Source organism: Falco biarmicus, chromosome 4, assembly GCF_023638135.1.
Source record: "Falco biarmicus isolate bFalBia1 chromosome 4, bFalBia1.pri, whole genome shotgun sequence".
Taxonomy (NCBI): domain Eukaryota; kingdom Metazoa; phylum Chordata; class Aves; order Falconiformes; family Falconidae; genus Falco; species Falco biarmicus.
The window spans coordinates 40,441,555-40,460,954 of NC_079291.1; the positions used below are offsets into that span (position 1 = coordinate 40,441,555).

The following is a 19,400-nucleotide window of genomic DNA, read 5'->3' on the forward strand; positions in this document are numbered from 1 at the left end:
AGCCTGTTAATGATAATCAAATTATGAAGCAGAGCAGCTGATAAAACAAAGGGAACAGCCTATCTGTTTATGTAAGCTTGAGTCCTGAGCTATTGTCCTACATTACTGGCTTATATAACAATATACTTGTTCAGGACCTGTATAAGAAAATCACTATCGCTTTTAGTAAGCAGAGGAAAAAGGCATGCAAATGTTAAAGATGCCACAAAGCACAGTACAGGCCCAAGTAGCTCAGCTCTTCTACGGTATGTTCAGCATAGTGATTATGGCTTTCCTGTTCAGCAGGCTCCTCACTCCAGGATGTTCCCCATATCCCTGTTGCCTGCTTGAAACCTGGGTCTGAACCGAAAATGTTCTTACCTGAGGCTCAAATCCTGAAAGAAAGAAAAAATAAATCACAGGCATGGTTAATGGGCTTCCAGGTTTCTGTTTGATGTTGAGGAACTGTTTTGTGCTTAACTGTTAATTGCTTTTGTTTTAGACTTACACAAAACTCCGAGGGGAAACATATTTCATTGGCTTAGTTGTCAGCTTTGATCAGAAATTCAGGTGAGTAAAGGAAAACTGATAATGAACAACAAATGACAGCAATTTCATCTCACTCTATGGGAGCATTCGTGTGTGCTTTCATTTTAAGAGTTGGAAACTATTGTGCAACTGACCTCTGGGTAGATTTCAAGAGAAATCTCAGATCAGAAGTGTCAAGTTCTCCTATATTTAAGCAGAGTAATGTGTTTTCCTTCCAAATCTGGGAAAGCATAACCAATAGAAGTTCACAGCTAAGATTCATTTCACTTAATGTCTTATGTTGAGAGATCTGAGTTAAACACCGAGGTGACCCTTCACAGGTAGTGAGAAGCAGCAGCTAATATTAGGTAGTTAATCGCCTGATTCGCTTTAGACATCAACTTTAGGATGAGATTAACTCTGACCAAATCTGCAGTGGCTACAGAGTAAGCCCAGGAGGTTTTGATAAAATATGAATGTAAGAGTTTAACCAGATTAATCCCAGTAGTTCAAGTTATGGGAGCTGGAAACAAGAAGTGTAAGCAACATCTCACCCAACAGCTTTTTGAAATTGCTGGTAGGGAACCCGTTTTGGAAATTTGTTTGTAGAAGGCTTCCAAGAGAACACGTTTCTGGGATGAAAAGGAAATCCATGCACTGGTGAGATCTTGCAGTTTCTGTCTTGCCCAGACCATAAAGAAGTCTTTGCTCGAAGTATGATGTTATTTATCCAACCTTGGGCGAAATGGGATGCTGATAGAATTTGAATGTGATAGTACTAAATAGATAAAAAGCAGCAATAAAGTTATGGATACGTCCTCTCCAGTATATGTAGAGCCTTTGCCCTCTGGTCACTACTAATGCTCTGCTTAGCCCTTTACCTAGACAGACACTGTAGCTAAATGACTGCTGGAGATGTCTGTCCAGCAGCCACTGTCCCCTTCTTTCTTTCAGATGGTTGGATGACACTCCAGTGAACTATGTTGCCTGGGCTCCAAACGAACCCAGTTTTGCAAATAATGACAAACACTGTGTGATAATGTCAAGAAACTTTGGTGAGTAAAATAGCAACAAAGAAGTATTTGGTTGAAAATTCAGCATCAAAATCCAAAATGTTTGCTACATATTTGAATTTGAGATTATCCCACAAATAGATAGTTCAACAATGCTGACAGTTTTTCATGGCATGGTTTTAAACCATGCCATCGCTATTAGGAGACAAACATACCACAGAGGGAGTATGTGTGGGTAAATGTGTACATAGCAACTTTCACCTGCCTCCAGAAGGTTTCATTCATTTCTGCTTTACAAATACTGTCTGGGGTTGACTGCTGTAATGGTGGTATGAGAGTTCCAGGCAGTGATTCTCTGTATTCCATTTATTTACAGGATTTTGGAAAGATATAAGCTGTGCTGTGAAAAATTACTTCATCTGCGAAAGGCATAATTCAACCTACTCAGGATTTGCTCCTACTGTACTTCCACCTCTGGGAGGGTGTCCTGAAACCTGGCTTTTGTTTAACAATAAGGTGCAGTAACAAATCTCAGCCTTATTTAGCAGATTTGCTATAGGTAGAGGAAAGAAATACCTTTTTTTTTTTTTTTTATCTCACTATGTGAAACCTCTCACTTTATACACCGGTTTATTAAGAGGTATTCTAATTAGCAGTGTATGCAGTTTTTTGTGTTGGCAAGTCTGCCTCTAATCTAAAAAACAAAGGTGAATTTGAATATTTTAAATTATAATTTTTGTAAATGTTCTTGTGCCCTTAGCCATAGTTACTTTTACAGTTTCTAAAATTTTCTGTTTATTTTAGGCACACTTACTTGCATGGAAATCCTGTTCCATTATCCTTACCTGTAAGTGTAAGCCCCTTTTTCTGAGCAACACTGAGATTAAAAAATGCAAGGTCACACTTTTCATATGTAATTGGTTATCACAACAACTCATTTTAAAATGAGAAACACAAACAGCAATAAATGTCAAATCAAATACAGAAAACAAGCAAGCATTGGTTTTGCTAACTTAATCAAAAGTACACCTGGCCATGTGAATGAAAAAAACAAAAACCAACAAACAAACAAAAGAAAATCACAAATGAATCCCACAGTGCAATCAATAGCAAAAGTTGTTATGCATTCAACAGGCATAAAAAGGGAGAAACAGCATATGCCAGTTAAAAGCCATGTCTTCTGTCCCTCAGAACATACACAACCACAAAACCCACTTTTTCCACGGATATTAAGGAAAAATCCCTATGGGATACTAATACACCATACAAAAGAGCATTTCTTCCTCACACTGTTCAGCTCACGCTGAGTGCTCACAGAAGCTCAGGCTTTAGTACTAAGTCTGGGTGGTGATGGTGTATGTATATATATATATACGCACACACACACACACACAAGAGCTCAAGAACTTGACCTGAGAGATACCTGCCCCAAATTACGTTCCTGATCAGGAAGTAGTTTCGGTCCCTCAAAAATTCTACTTTTCAGTGGCGTGACCTGAAATCTCTACTTGTGCACATTGGATATCTAATTAATTCCTCAAAGGCTTTTGGAGGCTGCCCACTCTTGCCCAGCACTAACCCTGAACCATCCATAGGTTTGTAGGTGCTGCACAGGCATCGCTGTGATTAGCTGGGTCCACTTCTTGCTGGCTGAAAATATTCACTTTTCAGTAGCTTCCCCCATCTGCTGCTTTTTACATGCAGGGACTAGAACTGAATTAATCAAAACCAATGGTTTCAAGACTCTTTGACACCTGAAATTTTGTCTAATCCTTTACTCTCCCCCCAGTGTTATAAAATATTTGGGTCCAGAGGAGAAGAGAGACTGACTTGGCACTCTGCAAGAAGTGATTGTATAGAATTAGGGGGAAATTTGGCCTCTATACACAATGAGCAAGTGCAAGGTAAGGCATCTGAGCCTTTTGGTGCTAAGTATGAAGCCAGCACGTTTCATCTAACAGTCGAACTAGCCTCTAGATCTAAACAGCATAACCTACAAAGGAAGACCCTGAGCTGATTGATCCAGGGAGAAGAGTGGAGTGAGATATGACACTTCCCATCTTTTGGCAAAAGCATCATGTATAGGGAATAGAATAATCTGTTCTTAATGGCCTTGGAAGATGGGATAAACAGGAGTAATAATATATAGTAATTATATAAATATATAAAATTACATATAATATATATTATATATATGTAATATAAAAATAATAAATAGTAATTAGATGTCCACAGAATAGTCAAGTCAGACAGCAAACAAACATCTACTAGAAATTACATGTGTGTTGATGCTACCTTGGGGAAAACTGATCAATCATTTTGAAGTCACTTCTAGCCCTAATCTCTCTATTTCCAAGAAGTCTATATCATTTTTATGATTTTTATGATACTTTTCTTAATGAAATCGAATTGCTTCAGTTAATTACTCATTTTAATTTTCCTCTTTTATTCTTAATTCATAGTCTAACAATACTGAATTTGCTATTTCCAATATTTTTAAAAGTTGATTGGTTGTTTTATTTGGAATTTGCTTTACACAATTTGAAGAAAGGCAACTCCTCGGCTACTCTCTTTCTGATGTTTTTTTTTTTTTAATAGCCTTCTTTACCTTGCAATTAAAGGATGTTGCCAATGAAACGTGGATCGGACTGAACGACATTAACCATGACGGCACATATCTTTGGACAGATGGAAGCTTTTTTGACTACTCAAATTGGGCAAGACAAGTCCGATTTAGAGATGAATACATGTACATTGATGGGAAGTATATTACAATACAGGTAAACAGAAAAAACTCAGAAAATGCGTAATTTAGATAATGTACTCAAGGTTAGTTGACTGACTTCTGTCTCAGCTAGGATCCTGTATTTCAATGGCTTAAAGCAGAAGGCAACGGAATATTTCAGAGATCGAGTTTTTATAGCTGTACCCACAGATTAATAGGCCTCTTCAGAGTCTACACTTACTGTCATTCCTTTGCAGAAGTCCAGACTGAACAAGAAGAGTGCTGTATTATAATTACTGCTAGAATGAAAGTTATTAGAATTATTAGATTTTACTGGAAATGTTCAGTATTATTAGCTCGAATTTTTACTTTGCTTTATTGTTTTTCCTTGCACAGCATGAATTCAAATGCAAGTTCAACAAATTCAGTACAGATTACCATAAAATACATCATAAAAATAGCTTTGGTGTACTCCAAGCAATTTTAATAAACTGACAAAATTTCTTGCAGTAACCTGCCAAGGAAGGTTCATTTGCTTGTATATATAATATCATGTTTCACTTCCAAGAAACAATAAATGAAAACAAAAGCCAGAAAATTAGGAAAGAAATCTATTAACTTTGTCTCCTCAAACTAATTTCTATTAATTTGCCAGACATTTTGCACTTTGTTAGCTTTAATTTCATTTTTTAAATTTTCCCTAGACTGACTGTATTGCAATGACAACAAGATCTGTAGATGAAGCAGGGTACTGGGAAATCACTGACTGCCAGCATAACAAAAGCTATATTTGCCAGATGGACAGCAGTAAGTTTTATTTTTTGCCGCCTTTGTTGGAAGAGATTTCCTGAAAAATCTGACTGTGAGTCCTCAGTTGTAACTGCCCAGCTGTGCCTGTAGCAGCTGGTGTGAGGGAAGCAGGGCTGCTTTCCCAGCTCAGGAATTCCAGACACAGAACCCGCTCAGGGATAAAGATTATAAAAAAGTTTTGGATTTACAGCCTTTTCCCTACCAGCATATGCACCAGCACTCACAGAGGCTCACTTCACCTACCCTGCAGACGTCTACACTTAAATCAAGTGCCTGCACGTGGTGAGCAGACACTTCAAAGGCAGGATTCACCTGCCTTGTTGTGATGCAAGTGCCCAAAACAGGTTGTTAGAAAAATTGTGCCTTCAAAATGCATTTCTTCTCTATTGACATAATAGTTTACCCACCTGTGCTTTACCCAGCTGGCACAGATAAAGGTATCTGACTCAGGTTATTACACAAATACAATGCATAAAGACAAATCCATCAGTGACCTGCACCACAGGCATCTTAGTTATGCAGATAAAACACTAAAGGACGCTTTCCCACCCCCAGATCTAACCCTTCCTCACGAGAAGAATCCTCACACATCCTCCACTGGGGGGTTAGCTACAGTCAGTCAGACTGGTTAGTATGCTCATCAGTCCTTAGCAATGCTTTTATATCACAAGATCAGCAATAATCAGAAGGGCAAAAGTTCTAGTTTTCTTTGTGTATCCTCAGGGTGAGAGATACATCTGGAGTGCAGCTACACTGCAGAGATCCACAGAAATAGGAACAGGGAACTGCTAAGCAGCAAGTAAAAATAGGGGAAGAAGCCACAGCTGCGCCAGATGTTTCATAGCTCTGCCTTGTGCAAGTGCAGAAAGCTGCATCTGGGCGTCACTAGCAAAAACAACTATCAGGGCATCCTTGACACTGACTGAACACAAAGGCAGTTTTTGTCCTTTTGTCTGTCCCCATCACTAGCTCTAGGTCTTTGTCTCCTGCTTCCACATGTATCATTTTAGGTACAGCTACAGTTTCCTTTTTCACTTCATCCTACGTGGGAAAGAAGCAGCAGCAGAGTCACAAACTGTGTTTAGAATGAAATTCACTCCTATTTTCAGACTGAAATGGTGTGGAGATCCTGCACCATGCTTGTGTGTGGGAGGAATTTCACCTGCACTGCAGGAGGGGGACCTAGAGAGCTCTGGGGGGAACATCACTGTATAACCAGTATTCACAAAATTTCATCTGGTGCAGTGTAAGTCTAGATACACACAGTGTTCTCTGCCTTTTCCTAATCCCTGAATACACTTTTTATGCTATAGTTAAAAATAATTCCAAGTTACCATTAAAAAATGTCTCCTGTGTTTTAAATAAGAAATGCTTTTACCTGATGCTTGTGCTGCCACACTATATTCAACTGTTACTCAAAAGTAATGCTGATATTCAGGCAGCTAGTAATTTTTGACTGTTTTCTCCCCTTCCTCTCAAATTTACACTTCTTTCCTTCAGAGCCTGAACTGTTCCGTTCCACAATTGCCCCAGATTCTGGTTTCATCCATTATGGTAACAGCACCTATTTAATCATTCCTTCTAAAATGAATTGGGAAGAAGCAAGAAAAGCCTGCAAGAAGAGATCTTCAGAGCTTGCCAGCATTTTTGATCATTACAGTAATATATTCCTGCTGCTGCAGGCAGCACGATATGGAGGACCCTTATGGATTGGGCTCAACAGCAATGTGGTAAGATCAATAAATTCACTGGTGGAGCAGTTTAATGCTGTTGACTGGATTACTATCCGCAGGCAGAACTGTAGCATGAGTAGATTTAGGAACCTAGGACTGGTGGACAGCACTCACTTCATTTAACTTCATCCGTCTTAAATAATTATTCCGTTTTAGGCAACGGAGAAGGATGGGAACCTCTGACAGTGCTGGCCTCTACTAATTCTTTGGGAGTCTTAGACTCTTAGGTTAAACTATCTGGGTAACTTTCAGGTGGCCATTTTTAGGAAAGCTGAATTCTACTGAACAGGACCAACAAGGTCATTAAGTCTAGTCCCTCACGATCATTGGCAGCTGTACAGAAGAGCTCACAGGACATACTATGTGCCTCTGAACACCCTCATTCTGATACCTGCTAAGTCCCAAAGATTAAAAGTAGTAAAAGCTATATTGTACCAGAAAAAGTGGATTCAGAGACCCAGGTCCACCACTGTGTAAGGCAACACTTGAGTCAGTCTTACTAACTCTGTGGCTGAGTGCCAAAATGAGCTTCACGTTTTCTAGTGAATATGTAGCTGTTCAATGCATCTAAATATCATGTTTCTATTGCATTGTCCTTTCAGATGGCTAAAATACCTTGATAATATAAAAAAAGTTCTTTCATCAGTAATAATCTTCTTAACTAGTGATTGTTTTTATTAATTGTGATTCTGCACAGATAAATAACACAGCAAAACATGTCTGAAATTTAGTATCTCTAGGGAGATCTTACAATAAATGTTCTGTAAAAATAGCATTTCTGATTATATGATGCAGCAGCACTCTGATAAAGCCTCCTAGAAGGCTACATTGTCTGAGAATGAACTTGTTATTGAACAACATGCATTTCAATGATTTTAACGGTACCTCTCCCTAACAGGTAAAATGCTTTGTCTGAGAATATATGTGTGACTAGAAGTCACCAGCTTTGACATGAATCCTCCCACTTGCACAAATCCACAGGACAACTCTATCCAAAAAAATATAATAGTGTTTAATTTCACTTGATATCAATTTTTTTTTGTTTTTACAGTTAGAAACATGGTTTAGAAAGTAGATAAAATTCCATGACAAGCAAGTTTGAAACACCAAATGTTCTCCTGGTCCTTTTCTTTTGCAGAGTAAAGCTTCTTGGTTCCTCCTGCTCCCCAGGCAATGATCTTGCCCTGATGGTGCTGAGGTCAGGAGGAACTTGTGTACCTGACCTCCTGATACATGTAGACACTAGAGAGAGATCATATTTTATCCCCCAGTTCTTAATGGCACCAACAGACTGTCTAGATCTGTCCCCAGTTCCTTGTAATTATTCTGATTCTTCCTGGGGAAAAAAAGGGGGCAGGGGGAGACTAAACAAAGACTCAAGACTTCCTGCTTCTGAATATTTCTCTTTTGCTTCTTACAAACCAAATATTTTCTCAGACTTTTCATAGTGATAACTGCAGTTTACTCCTGAATGTTTCTCCTCAGAACTGTACTTGAGCTTAGAGTCCCTGTTTGACAGCCAACTCCAAGACCCACTTCCACCTGAGCTTTCCACAAGTTTCATGTTCCTATGGTTGTATTGCTCTTCATGGTGATCTGAATCCTCTTAGACCATGATTCCACCTCACGATGGTGCCTGACAAGGGACTGAGCACCAGCAGTGCACAGCAAGCATCATTTGGCCTTCAAAACACCTTTGTGGGCTGTTTCAGCATGGGAGTGATACTGCTCTGTCTTACTTTCACATTGCTGGGTCCTGATTCAATTAATATTTTAACAGTACTAGAACAGATATACAAACTGAGCTCTACATGTCACTGTGAAAATCTGCATTTGTATAAATCCACTCACCTGAAACAGCAGATGAGAGTGTACAAAAATTATGTTGTCTGTTTCAATTATAGAGTCATGGCTATGACAGATGGATTGATAAAAGGAAAATAAATTTTTCAAAGTGGTCCTATGGAGAACCAAAACAGAAAATAGCCTGTGTCTATCTAGAGCTCCGTGGGACCTGGAAAACAGCACCTTGCAATGAAAAACATTTTCCTGCCTGCAAAAAATCTGAGGGTAAGCTATGGCGATGGCTTTCAGTTTTATGGCAGAAACCTTGCTCTATCTGCTTTGACTGAAATACAGATTTCTAAGTATGTATTAGGGAATAATAAGACTGAGTTTGTAATGTTAGTACCTTTATTTTGCATGAACAATGTTTTATTTTTATGATGTGGTCATTTATCAGACAAGATAATGCCATTTTACTAGACTAGGGTGATAACTGCAGTAGAAGTTCTCCTATGCCACAAGCAGACAGAACAGAGATTGTGGGAGTATTAAACATTTCACTTCAAGTCTAGAACATAAAACTTCTTGCTGACGGGGATTTTGTGGGAAGTATAAAACAAATACAGTTCCTTCACCATAAGCAGCATTCATACACTGGTTATGGTTTCAGTGTTATTAGATTTTAAAAACCGGGGAAAGGAGGAAGAGTTCTATCTGGGGAAAAAAGTCTGTTATTGGCCCAAACAATGTTTCATACTTCATACTGATTCTGCAGGTGTCACTAAGGAATACTACAAATTGAAAGCTACAGGCAACACTTAGGATGGGACTAAACCTTTTTGCTTTCCCATTTGTACTAGAGCAACCAGTATTAGCTCTGGTGACACAGACTTAATGGAAATTATTTTTCTTTTGAACTGTTTTTGTGTAGTTTTTCTTTAATTTCTTTTCCAGGCCATGCTCTGAACTTCCTATCTATTCATTTGTAACTTTAGTTTTAAAAACATATATACTGCTGTTTCTTTCCATAATGTCATTGCTTGCAGGAGAATGAGGGGCTACTACACAAATATTCAATGACATTCAGATTATTCCATGCATTGTTAAAGTTGTTCAGAATTTTTATGTAAGAATTATTACCTTGAGGAAAATATTAAATGGGAAGTTCCCCAGTAAACTCTGATTTTAGATTATACTTCCATTTAAAATCAAATTGTTATTTGAATCTCTTGAGAGTTTGCGAGTTTTCTGGATTCTCTTTTTCTGCTTTTAATGCATGTATCTTTTATTTATACAAATTTCTTGGTTATAACAATATAAACTAGAACCAACCCCCCCTGAACACTCAAATATCCTTGAGATAGTTCAAGTTGGATTTAGTTGGGAGTGCAGGCTCACATTCAATCATTCAGTTGTGACTGAGCAGTTCTGTTCCTCATTGGCCCTCTTGACGTAGTCACTGATAATTCTAGCACTGTATGCCGAAGTATATTTCAAGAACTTTTAAGAAAGGGGTTTTTTTAAACTTGATTTCATATCTGAAGATCTGCCACCTCTAATGAATGAAAGCGTCCATAATATCTGATTTCTTCTAGATGTACTTCCTTCTGATCCCCCACAGGATATTGGAAAATGTCCTGAATCTGATCGCATATATTGGATTCCTTTCCGAAGCCACTGCTATAACTTCAATGACAATGAAATGAGCTGGGCTCAGTCTGTGACTCAGTGCATTCAATCAGGTAATTATTTTTTTTACCTAAAAATAGGATTTCAATCTTGACATTAAAAAAAAAAATAATCACTTTAAAAAGTCTTGAAAACTAATGCTGCAAAACCTACACTTATTAAAAAAAGGAAACCAATGTCTCATTTACTTTTTACTGTTGATACTGTTTATTTTTCGGTTATGTTGAAATCTGAGTGATCAATTTTCCTTGAGGTTTTTCCAGCTGTGCTTGTTTCTTCTTGTATTTCTTCATTCACAAAAAGAGGGAACTTCTTTCTGGCCTTATCCCTTCTTTTCCATACCTTTCCCTACACAAGAAATAAATATAGTAACAATTACTTATTTTTCACACAGGGTGTGTGATCCTAAAGGGATTGCACATACTGCGTGAAAGTCCTGGCTCTACCAGTGGCCAGAGCCAGGGAAAGGCAAACCCAAATGCTTCCCTCCCCCATCTTGGAGGCATCTGGTCCTGGCCCAGACCACGAGCTGCTCCTTGGCACCATTCTACTTATGCTGCTGAATCATCAGCTACCTCATCCATGCTTCAGGAGGCAGTGAAAGGGAAGCACTATACTGCCGAAAAGAAATGGGTCCTTTTGTTTCATATCTTTTAAAATCCTCTTAGCACTCTTCCTGGACCACCATTGCCAGAAAAATGAATACTTCAATTTTAACTGTGAATTTGTTTGCTGCGCAGTATTACATACTACATGATATCCTGTCAAACCATGAAGAACAAACAAATAATCATCTGTAATGCCTATGAAAAGTATTATCCAATCACTTGAAAATAAGTGTTTCACCTGGTGTTTAAAAAAATCATCATCTTCACTATGCTTTCACATCTTTCACTTCTGGTGACACCAGTCACAGTCTTTGCTGTTCCCCTACAGCTGAACACTACTTTCTGGCTTCTATTTAAATCCTTGCATACTCCCTACCAGCAGGAGAGGCTTTATTATTATACTTATCCTGTATCAAAGGCTGTAACTAAGTTGTGCCACTGACTTCTATGGCAGGAGATACCTCCTGTCATCTTCTGTTGGTTTTCTTACAGGTGGTATGCTGACTTCTGTACAAGATCTGGCTGAATCAAACTTTTTAGTAGAGCATGCAGACTTATATACAAGCAAGACAAGCGGCTTTTGGATAGGAGTATACAGAAATGTAAATGGTAACTGTTTTAACTTCTATAAATAACCACAAATAGACTTCATTAAATGGACAGAAATGTGGATAAGACTGTTGTTTTTAAGGAACTAACTGAAGTACAATAGAAGCTAATTAAAAACAAAAAGGTAGATTGATAGTATATAATCTAAAAAGTCTTGGAGGTTGATGGTTTTATCCAATAGGTGTGAAAGGCTGTTGAAAAGAAATTTGTGGGCTTCAGTTATGGATCTTAGATGTTGTATGGATCTGCCAAAGGATGCCACCATGTGGGATTGCCTCAATTAAAATATCTTGTCTATATGTGGTTCAGAAGCAAAGATGTGGAGAGGTGATAGGAATATCTCTTGAGAGGCACAACTCAGAAGATACTGTTCTTTTAAAAGGTGAGATATAACATGCAATTTCATTTGTCTGTACCTGAGGCAATCATGGGGCCTCATGTCTAAATTTGAACAATCCAAGAATTGCTGTAATCAATGATAATTTTTCAAAGCTGCTTATGGTTGCAGTGTCACCAAGGTCCTTTACATTGGACCACAAGTCAATGGCATGTTATTTGTCCCCCTGACCTCAACCCTCCCTGAAGATATCTCCTATTCCTGATCTGTGAGATAGCCTTTCCCACCCTGTTTGCCCTGTGCCCCAGTGGGGAACATATCCTGGCTGGATCTCATCTTCTCATGGCTGGGGAGTACCCACGTGAGAGTTGGGGGGTCCAGCCACAGCCCACAGCACTGAGCTTCTCTGTACCACTGTACTGAGAAAGTTAGGCTGCTGGCTACCAGAAAGAGAGTGTAGTGGAAAACAAGCACCTGGAAGAAAACAACACTAGTGTCAATCCACAATCAGTCAGAAAGAATTATTATTTTAGATTCATTTTAACTCACTGATACTTCAGAATGTTTTGCAGCAGGAGTTTCTGAAAAAAAAAAAAAAAAGTGTTGATTTTAATTAGGTATATGTTTGTGTTACAGTAAATGTTTCTGATTTTCAATGAGTGCTGCTGAAATGAAAAAGCCTAGCTTTGAAACTTCAGTACCCCAGACAAAAATAAGGGAATCTGTAAATTAAAACTGTTATGACTGGCAAATTTGCAAATCATAATTTGGAGAAGTTCTTAAAAAGTGAATCAAGAGAAATAAAATACATTAGAAAACAATCACAAACAGCATTTTTTAAAAGAGCAGTATTGCTTTATTAGGCTGAGTAAAGTAATAATGATAATATTCACTAACATTAGTGAAGATCTTTGACGTGGAACTATTAGTATTGCTAGTAACATTTCCAACATTAGGGCAGCTGCTTTGGCAAGACAACAGTGCCTTAGGCTTTGTCAACTGGGCCGATGGACAGCCCTTGAAGGACCAGCTTGATTACTGTGTGGAGCTGTCTGCGTTCTCTGGCTACTGGAGTGTCCTTCCTTGCTCTTCCCAAAAGGGTTTTATTTGTAAGAAACCAAAGAGTAAGTGACTTTAATATTTTTTCTTGATGTTTATGGTTTTATTTCAGTAGCAATAGCACAATATGGTCACTACAAAAGACCAATAAAACACTTTATTTGCAGTCTTCCTTATCACCTGCTTCAGTGTTCAGACAAAAATAATATGAATATATAGAGTTATCTTTTTTTTTTGTGTGTCTGTACTGTTCATGTTCTATTGCTTCATAATTTCAGATTCTCTTGCATGGTGTGATGAATATTCAATTAATAACTAAGGATGATCAAGATTTCCTAAAAAAAAAATTTACACTCCTTTGTTGTTTTGCTCCCCTTTGACATCCGTATTCACTTTCTATGGAACAATAATTTGCTTTTCCTTCCCTTGCTGTACTATGATACATGCTGTTCCAGTAAGAGATGGATGAAGCAATAATAACAGAACGGAAGCACGATCCAGAGCGTGTGTAGTGACCTTTGAAAATAGTAGAAGCGTTTCAGTTAGCAGTTTTGGTTTTGTGTTTTTTTGTTTTGTTTTGTTTTGTTTTTTTAATATTGTGTTTCTGTGTAACTAAGCACCATCTGCTTTGGTCAGGAAGTAGAAATATCAGAATATTGTGAGCCAAACAGCCATGTGGTATTTTGGCATTTAACTGTTAATTCTGAAAAAAAAAAAAAAGAAAAAAAAAAAAAGAAAAAAAAGTTTTCCTGTCCTGTTTCGCAACCTTGAGGTTTAGGATGTTTCTGAGGTTCTGTCCTTTCACCTCCCAGAGCAAAGCTGCAGCTGGTGGGGAAAGCATCTGTACACATTTGTAGCAGTGTCAGAGCATTTTATGAAAAAGAAAATTCTCCTTTTAGGGCGGTTCTTAGTTGTCTTCGAGTAGTCAAAGCAATAGACACCACAAAAAGCTAGCTGTTACCAGATACATCAAACGCAGGAACTCAGTGTCAACACATACTGTATTTGATGGGTTTGGCTCTCAGTGGCCCATACGTGCAATGCCAAAGTACAGAGAATATCCCTTACACCAGGCTCTCCAGCAGAATGGGCTTTCAGCCCAGGCAGATATTAACATTACAGTGAGCTTTGCGTGCTTCCAAGGGACACTTTCACAGCTGCATTTCCTTCGTGCTCACAAACACACTGGAGCTTAATGCTTTGCTGTGCTGCTGCTGCAGCAGCCGGGCTCCTGGTGTTTCCTACCAGGAACACACACACCGACTCTTCCTGCAGCTTCCCAGGCCCATGGGGAAGATCTGCTCTCCCACTGGCCATCATCCAGCTCGCACCCAGAGTGCCGAGAAAAATCTTGCAGATGGCGCCCTCTTTGCACAGCTGGGGAAAACTGCATAAGAAAGCTTGAGCTTATAAATGTAATTATAGATGCAAATGAATTAGGGTAAATTAAAATCTGCTGGGTCTCAAATGAATTATGTGCAATATAGGAAAAGTGTCAAATATCCTTGTTGTTCCCAGTCTCCGTAGGCATTCAGGCCCAGTGAAGAGGGCAAGATTATTAACCAGTGGAGAAGAGAGAGTCATCTAAAACAGTCAGAAACTATCTGTGCTTGAAGATTCTTTGATTATTAAAAAGAAGCAAGAAGGGGGCTTTAACATGCGAAACACAGCAGTTTTATTACCATAAATATCAGGTTAAAATACAATCACCCCTTTTCATCTCTGTTAATTTAGCAAATGTGTTTCCAGGAGGAGTGATGAGGTAACTTTGATGCATGGGATATCAAACCTTTTGCTAATATGAAACTGTCAGGATGAAAATGTGATCTTTTTAGATTTTGACTAAATGTTTGTCTTTATCTTTGACAGCTATTCTTAAAGCAGCTGCAAACGTGGAAGGTAAGATTTGTTTCTCCTTCCCAATAGTTTCAAAGAGACATGAAAAGAAATGCTTGTGATTTTTTATGAACTGATATTCATTATTTATTTGTCTTTTATATGAGCTTAATTTACTTAGTTGCCATTGAATGAATTCCCAGCATAATTTAGTACTACCTATGAGACAACCAAAGCATCCCTGGATAACTAAATCTTTGGTAAATGGATCACACCCTCTTTGCTCCTTCTTTTGCAAGCTAAGATCTACGAGGGGGACTGACACAAAGACATGACAGATTTCTCCTTGGTAATTAAGGGGGAAATTAGACCAACAGTTTTCAGTATTCTTATATTTATTTATGGCTATAGTACACCCACTTCTATTTGCTTTACATTTCTTTACAGATGCCAAAAAGGACAAAGCACATGGTCACATGAGTATGTGGATGCTACTTACTCTGGTCCTCATCATTCTCTTAGGGGTGGGCTTCATGATTTATTTCTTATTCAAGATCAAAACCCCAAGGGAGTCTGAAACAGAGGCGAGGCCATGCAGCACACTGGTAGAATACAGCCGTGTCCTAACTGGAAGGGATGATGAAAATGATTCTACTAACAACCAAGAAAAAAATGAGCACAGTGTTGTCTAATTGGATAACATAGCCAAACTATATGTTTAAGCTTAAAAAAACCCTGTCTGGAACAAAGGAATGCTTAGTAATTGTTACCTGCACTTAATAGACTCTATGAACTAATATTAGCAATTATTCCTCTGGTAAGGATTAAGAGCTGTTGCTCTATGCTCTTCAAGAAGTACACTTAGGACTAAGACTCAGTACTGTAAAAATGGTTGATTAATCAAGCATTAAAAATAACACAGTGAGGGAGAATTTAGATTTAAAAGTCATGTATTAATACCTTAGTGTTCTCTCTTTTTAGAGATTTGTGGCAGCATCACATACAGCCAAGTACAGACATACAGTGAGCACACTCTTTGCAGGGCATTCAGCCCCAAAGCCAGCACTCTGAGAACGTATCTCACCATAATGTGCTGAAGTGTGCATACTGTTACTCAAGTAAAATGGTATTTGGAATAAACAGAGATTTACATTAATTGGTTTTCCCTGTTTTTGTCCCTGTCTTGCACTCCTTACAGAATTATCTTCCTTGCCCCAGTATTATAACTGAAATCAAATACTTGTCCATCATTCATGGCTTCAACTTGGATTTTGCAAAGCAAGTAAATCTTTGCAAAGAGTCATATTCTATGACTTTGAATGTTTTGTATCAATTATGAATATGAGACTATATCAATAAAGGATCTATATACCACCTAATAATACTTCAGTGTTCAATTATTGTGTGGAAATGTTCTATGGTTTGGTGTTCTGAGTCATTTACCTTAAGAGAGTAGCTAACAGGAGGAAACACAGAAATATGAACGATACCTGTGACTAAAAAGAAACATAAACAAACTATAAAATAAAGTGGATGCCAAATACCGATGGAGGAATCCATTCCTGTTTTTATTTAACTTGGCCACTTATTTTAGGATGTCTTTTCTTATGGTCCTCCAATTCTCTGACAAATGATAAGCAGTGGGGCACACCACAGTGTCTTGGTAGTGAAATGCTTCAGGGATTTTCTGTGCTGTTTAAATTTTCTATGAATTCTATGCTGCCTATGACAGACCGAAAAAAAAGATCTCAAGGATCTCTGGGAGAAACAGACCCTTAGAAAGTACGTAAGAATTGTACAGGAGAGGTCATTGGGAAGGAAAGATTCACATGACATTGGATTGATGGTTTGTAGGTACTGCAGTCAAACAAAACATATTGCAGAGGATAGGGAATGAAGGGCATTCTGTACTCAAACTATTTTTACTGACAGTCCCCTTGATCTTACACTTTTTTTTCCCCTTCATGTTAAGTTACAACATATACCCATATTTATAATTTTGGAAATACTAACACTGAATTGGATTCAGTGCTGTTTGATGGCTAACGATGAAGGCAAGGCAAATGAAAAGAGTAAACATGAGGAGAAAAAAACCCACACCTGAAATAATAGCATTATTTATAATTTTGATGTTTTGATGGTTGATATTGGTAACACAGCTCTGAAGACCCTATACTGTGGAAATAGGTTTCTTGTCTCACATTAAGTAATGTTCTGCCCTTGCAGGACATGTTGTGAGATTCGTCTTCATAATAAAGCCATGAAAAATGAGAGAAAATTCTAAGGGAAATTTCTGCTGAATGTATTTTCTCCTTTTCCTTCAAAACAAATAAGGGATTTTTGCATCATAACTGAAGTTGATTTCCACTTAACAAAAGGTTGCAGCTCATTTGTAATGTTTGCGTATATTCCTCTGCTTGTCTCATTTACTCTTAGTACAAAGAAAGAATTGTTAAGTATTAAAATTAGTTTTTACTTTATGGATTAGATAATGTGGAAAGGAAGTTTTGTTGTCCAAATCACTGGTTAACAGAAAGATTTGCTAATTTGTATTGGTTCCCATGAGAAAAATTCACATGAAATAAAAGCATAGTAGTTTTACCAGTTGATAAATCAAGAGAAGAGAAAAGCCAGTGCCCAGTTTGTCAAGTTACCAAGCAAAATTAAATTTTCCCATCTGGGTTAATTTTTCACAGTGAAATAGTTGACATGGCTTGGTGCATCAAATTAGATGAATATATCTTTTGTAGCAGTGAAGACCTAGCTGGTCGAGAAACTTGCATTATTTCTTTAACTAATTTTTTTTTGTTTGTTTAGTTTCCAGGTATGTATGTATGAGATTTGAGGTACGTCCATTTAAAGCGCACTCCCTGCTTCTTTGCCTTTGAGAGTCAGGACATTACAATCCCAGAGCAGAACCAAGAAAGTTAAAAATAATTCAGCAGAATGATGTTGACTTTTCAAACTTTGTCACTTGCATATGAATTAATGGAAACTTCACTTTCACATGCAAAGTTTGAATTTTGTCATTATTTATAGATTTCAAAATACCATGTGACAGGATATTTCCTAATTTAGAGCCCAGAGTTTTCTCTTTCAACTAAAACTCTCCAAAACTGAGAAGAAGCCAGCATCAACTGGTTCCTTAAGGACTTCTACTGCAGCAATTAATTTCATCTCATCTCTCTGTGAATAAGAAGAAAGAAATGAAATGCTTAACATTTTCTACAGTCTTAGTTCTCCTCTCTTTTATTCATACTGCTTTTCAGACATTCGGTGAGTCTTTGTCTTTTACCCCCTGCAAAAGTGGATGTGAAAGTGGGCATTTTTGTTGTCTTGCTTGTTTCTCAGTCTCTGTAATATTTTCACATTTCACTGTTTGACTACCCTGCATTTCATACTCATCCTAACTGGAATGGTCCACAGAAGTTAAAAAAGGATGTAGATACAGAGATACTGGTTCACGTTTAAAGAGAGGGGAAGAGTCAAGATGGGGTAAAGCTGGGAATCAGAAATCAGGAAAGAGTCATGTATGGGGATAAACATTCCCCTTTGGATGCAATTTAATTACTGGTTATGTCTGCACTGTGAAGTAGATGGACTTCACAGTGTGCTCCACAGTTCTTGTCTGTATATGTGACTGAATTACAAAAATTGAGAAACAGAAAATGATTAAATTGGGCATTGTATGTGTAACTCCTAGCCTTAGGTTGTGTGCGATAAGATGGAGCTTGTGGATTGATGTCAGATGTAATGCTGTGGCTGAGCAGATGCCAATGAAAAAAATACTAAAAAGATCAGAGTCAAGAACAGCCCTGGAATAACCACTATGGCTTTCAGGGTACGGGTGAGAAGCATAGTTAAGTCTCTGAAGTTGACCAAGGGCAGATGACAGGTCCCTTTTGATGTAAGGATGGTGATATGGTTCAAGGACATTTTTCCTTTAACCTTCAATTCATTAGATTTGTGGAGTGGGGTACAAATCACAGTTTCTGAAAGCAGACACTGTGCTGTGTGAGCTGTGCCAGAATTAGTCTGGGCAAGAAAGGGGGTCTCCCCTCTGCTCTACGAGCTGGGACCCAAACCTGATAGCCCAAACACAAACCTCCCAGTTTCCAGTGAGAACTAATATTAGACAAAAAAAATACTATGAAGGACAACAGCTGAAACTTAGGGCACTACACTAAGTACTTCTTTAGTAATTTAATTAAATTTAATTTAATTAAACTAAGTAAGCATTAAAGTAGATTAAAAGATTTAATTAATCTTAAAACTTTCTGTCTAAATGGACTAGGAAAGAAGAAACTAGGTCTTAGCTTCAAATTTAGATTTGAAGAAGTGAAACTTCTGAGCTGGTCAAAGTAATACAGGACTTTCCTGGGAGAGCTCAAACATTAAATACAGATATCCTAACAAGAAAAATTCTTCCTGTCATAGCCTCCCAGAATTTCCCAGACGCTTTCTGCTCTGTGCACTACTCAACATTGGCTGTGTCCTAACATCCTACCCTTGTCCTACAAATTTACTTTAGTTTTTGGAAGGGTATCTCCCTGTCCCTTACATGGTTATTCTCTCGGATACAGGGGTGATGCTACATCTCTGTTTCCAGGTAGGGATTTGAGACACAGAGAACTGAAGGGCAAAGCCTTGCCCTCTTGTCCCACAGGTCCTAGAATATTCCCTGTAGTC

At 38.0% G+C, this 19,400-nt stretch overlaps 2 protein-coding genes across 4 annotated transcripts in view; both read left to right on the plus strand.

The window, feature by feature from the left end:
• Positions 1 to 16,093, plus strand: part of LOC130147532 (macrophage mannose receptor 1-like) — a 33,987-nt gene extending 17,894 nt beyond the window's left edge. For all 3 annotated transcript variants that reach the window (XM_056334807.1, XM_056334808.1, XM_056334809.1), the window contains 13 exons: positions 482 to 549; positions 1,462 to 1,562; positions 1,897 to 2,036; positions 3,310 to 3,424; positions 4,119 to 4,300; positions 4,950 to 5,052; positions 6,556 to 6,785; positions 8,693 to 8,858; positions 10,169 to 10,315; positions 11,363 to 11,479; positions 12,773 to 12,940; positions 14,745 to 14,774; positions 15,159 to 16,093. In XM_056334807.1, coding sequence (XP_056190782.1) covers positions 482 to 549; positions 1,462 to 1,562; positions 1,897 to 2,036; positions 3,310 to 3,424; positions 4,119 to 4,300; positions 4,950 to 5,052; positions 6,556 to 6,785; positions 8,693 to 8,858; positions 10,169 to 10,315; positions 11,363 to 11,479; positions 12,773 to 12,940; positions 14,745 to 14,774; positions 15,159 to 15,403 — 1,812 coding nt within the window. In that variant the 3' untranslated portion in view covers positions 15,404 to 16,093. The remainder of the gene's footprint in view (positions 1 to 481; positions 550 to 1,461; positions 1,563 to 1,896; positions 2,037 to 3,309; positions 3,425 to 4,118; positions 4,301 to 4,949; positions 5,053 to 6,555; positions 6,786 to 8,692; positions 8,859 to 10,168; positions 10,316 to 11,362; positions 11,480 to 12,772; positions 12,941 to 14,744; positions 14,775 to 15,158) is intronic.
• A 1,727-nt stretch (positions 16,094 to 17,820) lies between these two features.
• LOC130147530 (macrophage mannose receptor 1-like) overlaps positions 17,821 to 19,400 on the plus strand; it is a 33,110-nt gene continuing 31,530 nt past the window's right edge. Inside the window, exon 1 of the mRNA XM_056334804.1 lies at positions 17,821 to 17,987. Within this exon, the coding sequence (XP_056190779.1) occupies positions 17,918 to 17,987 (70 nt within the window). The 5' untranslated portion in view covers positions 17,821 to 17,917. The remainder of the gene's footprint in view (positions 17,988 to 19,400) is intronic.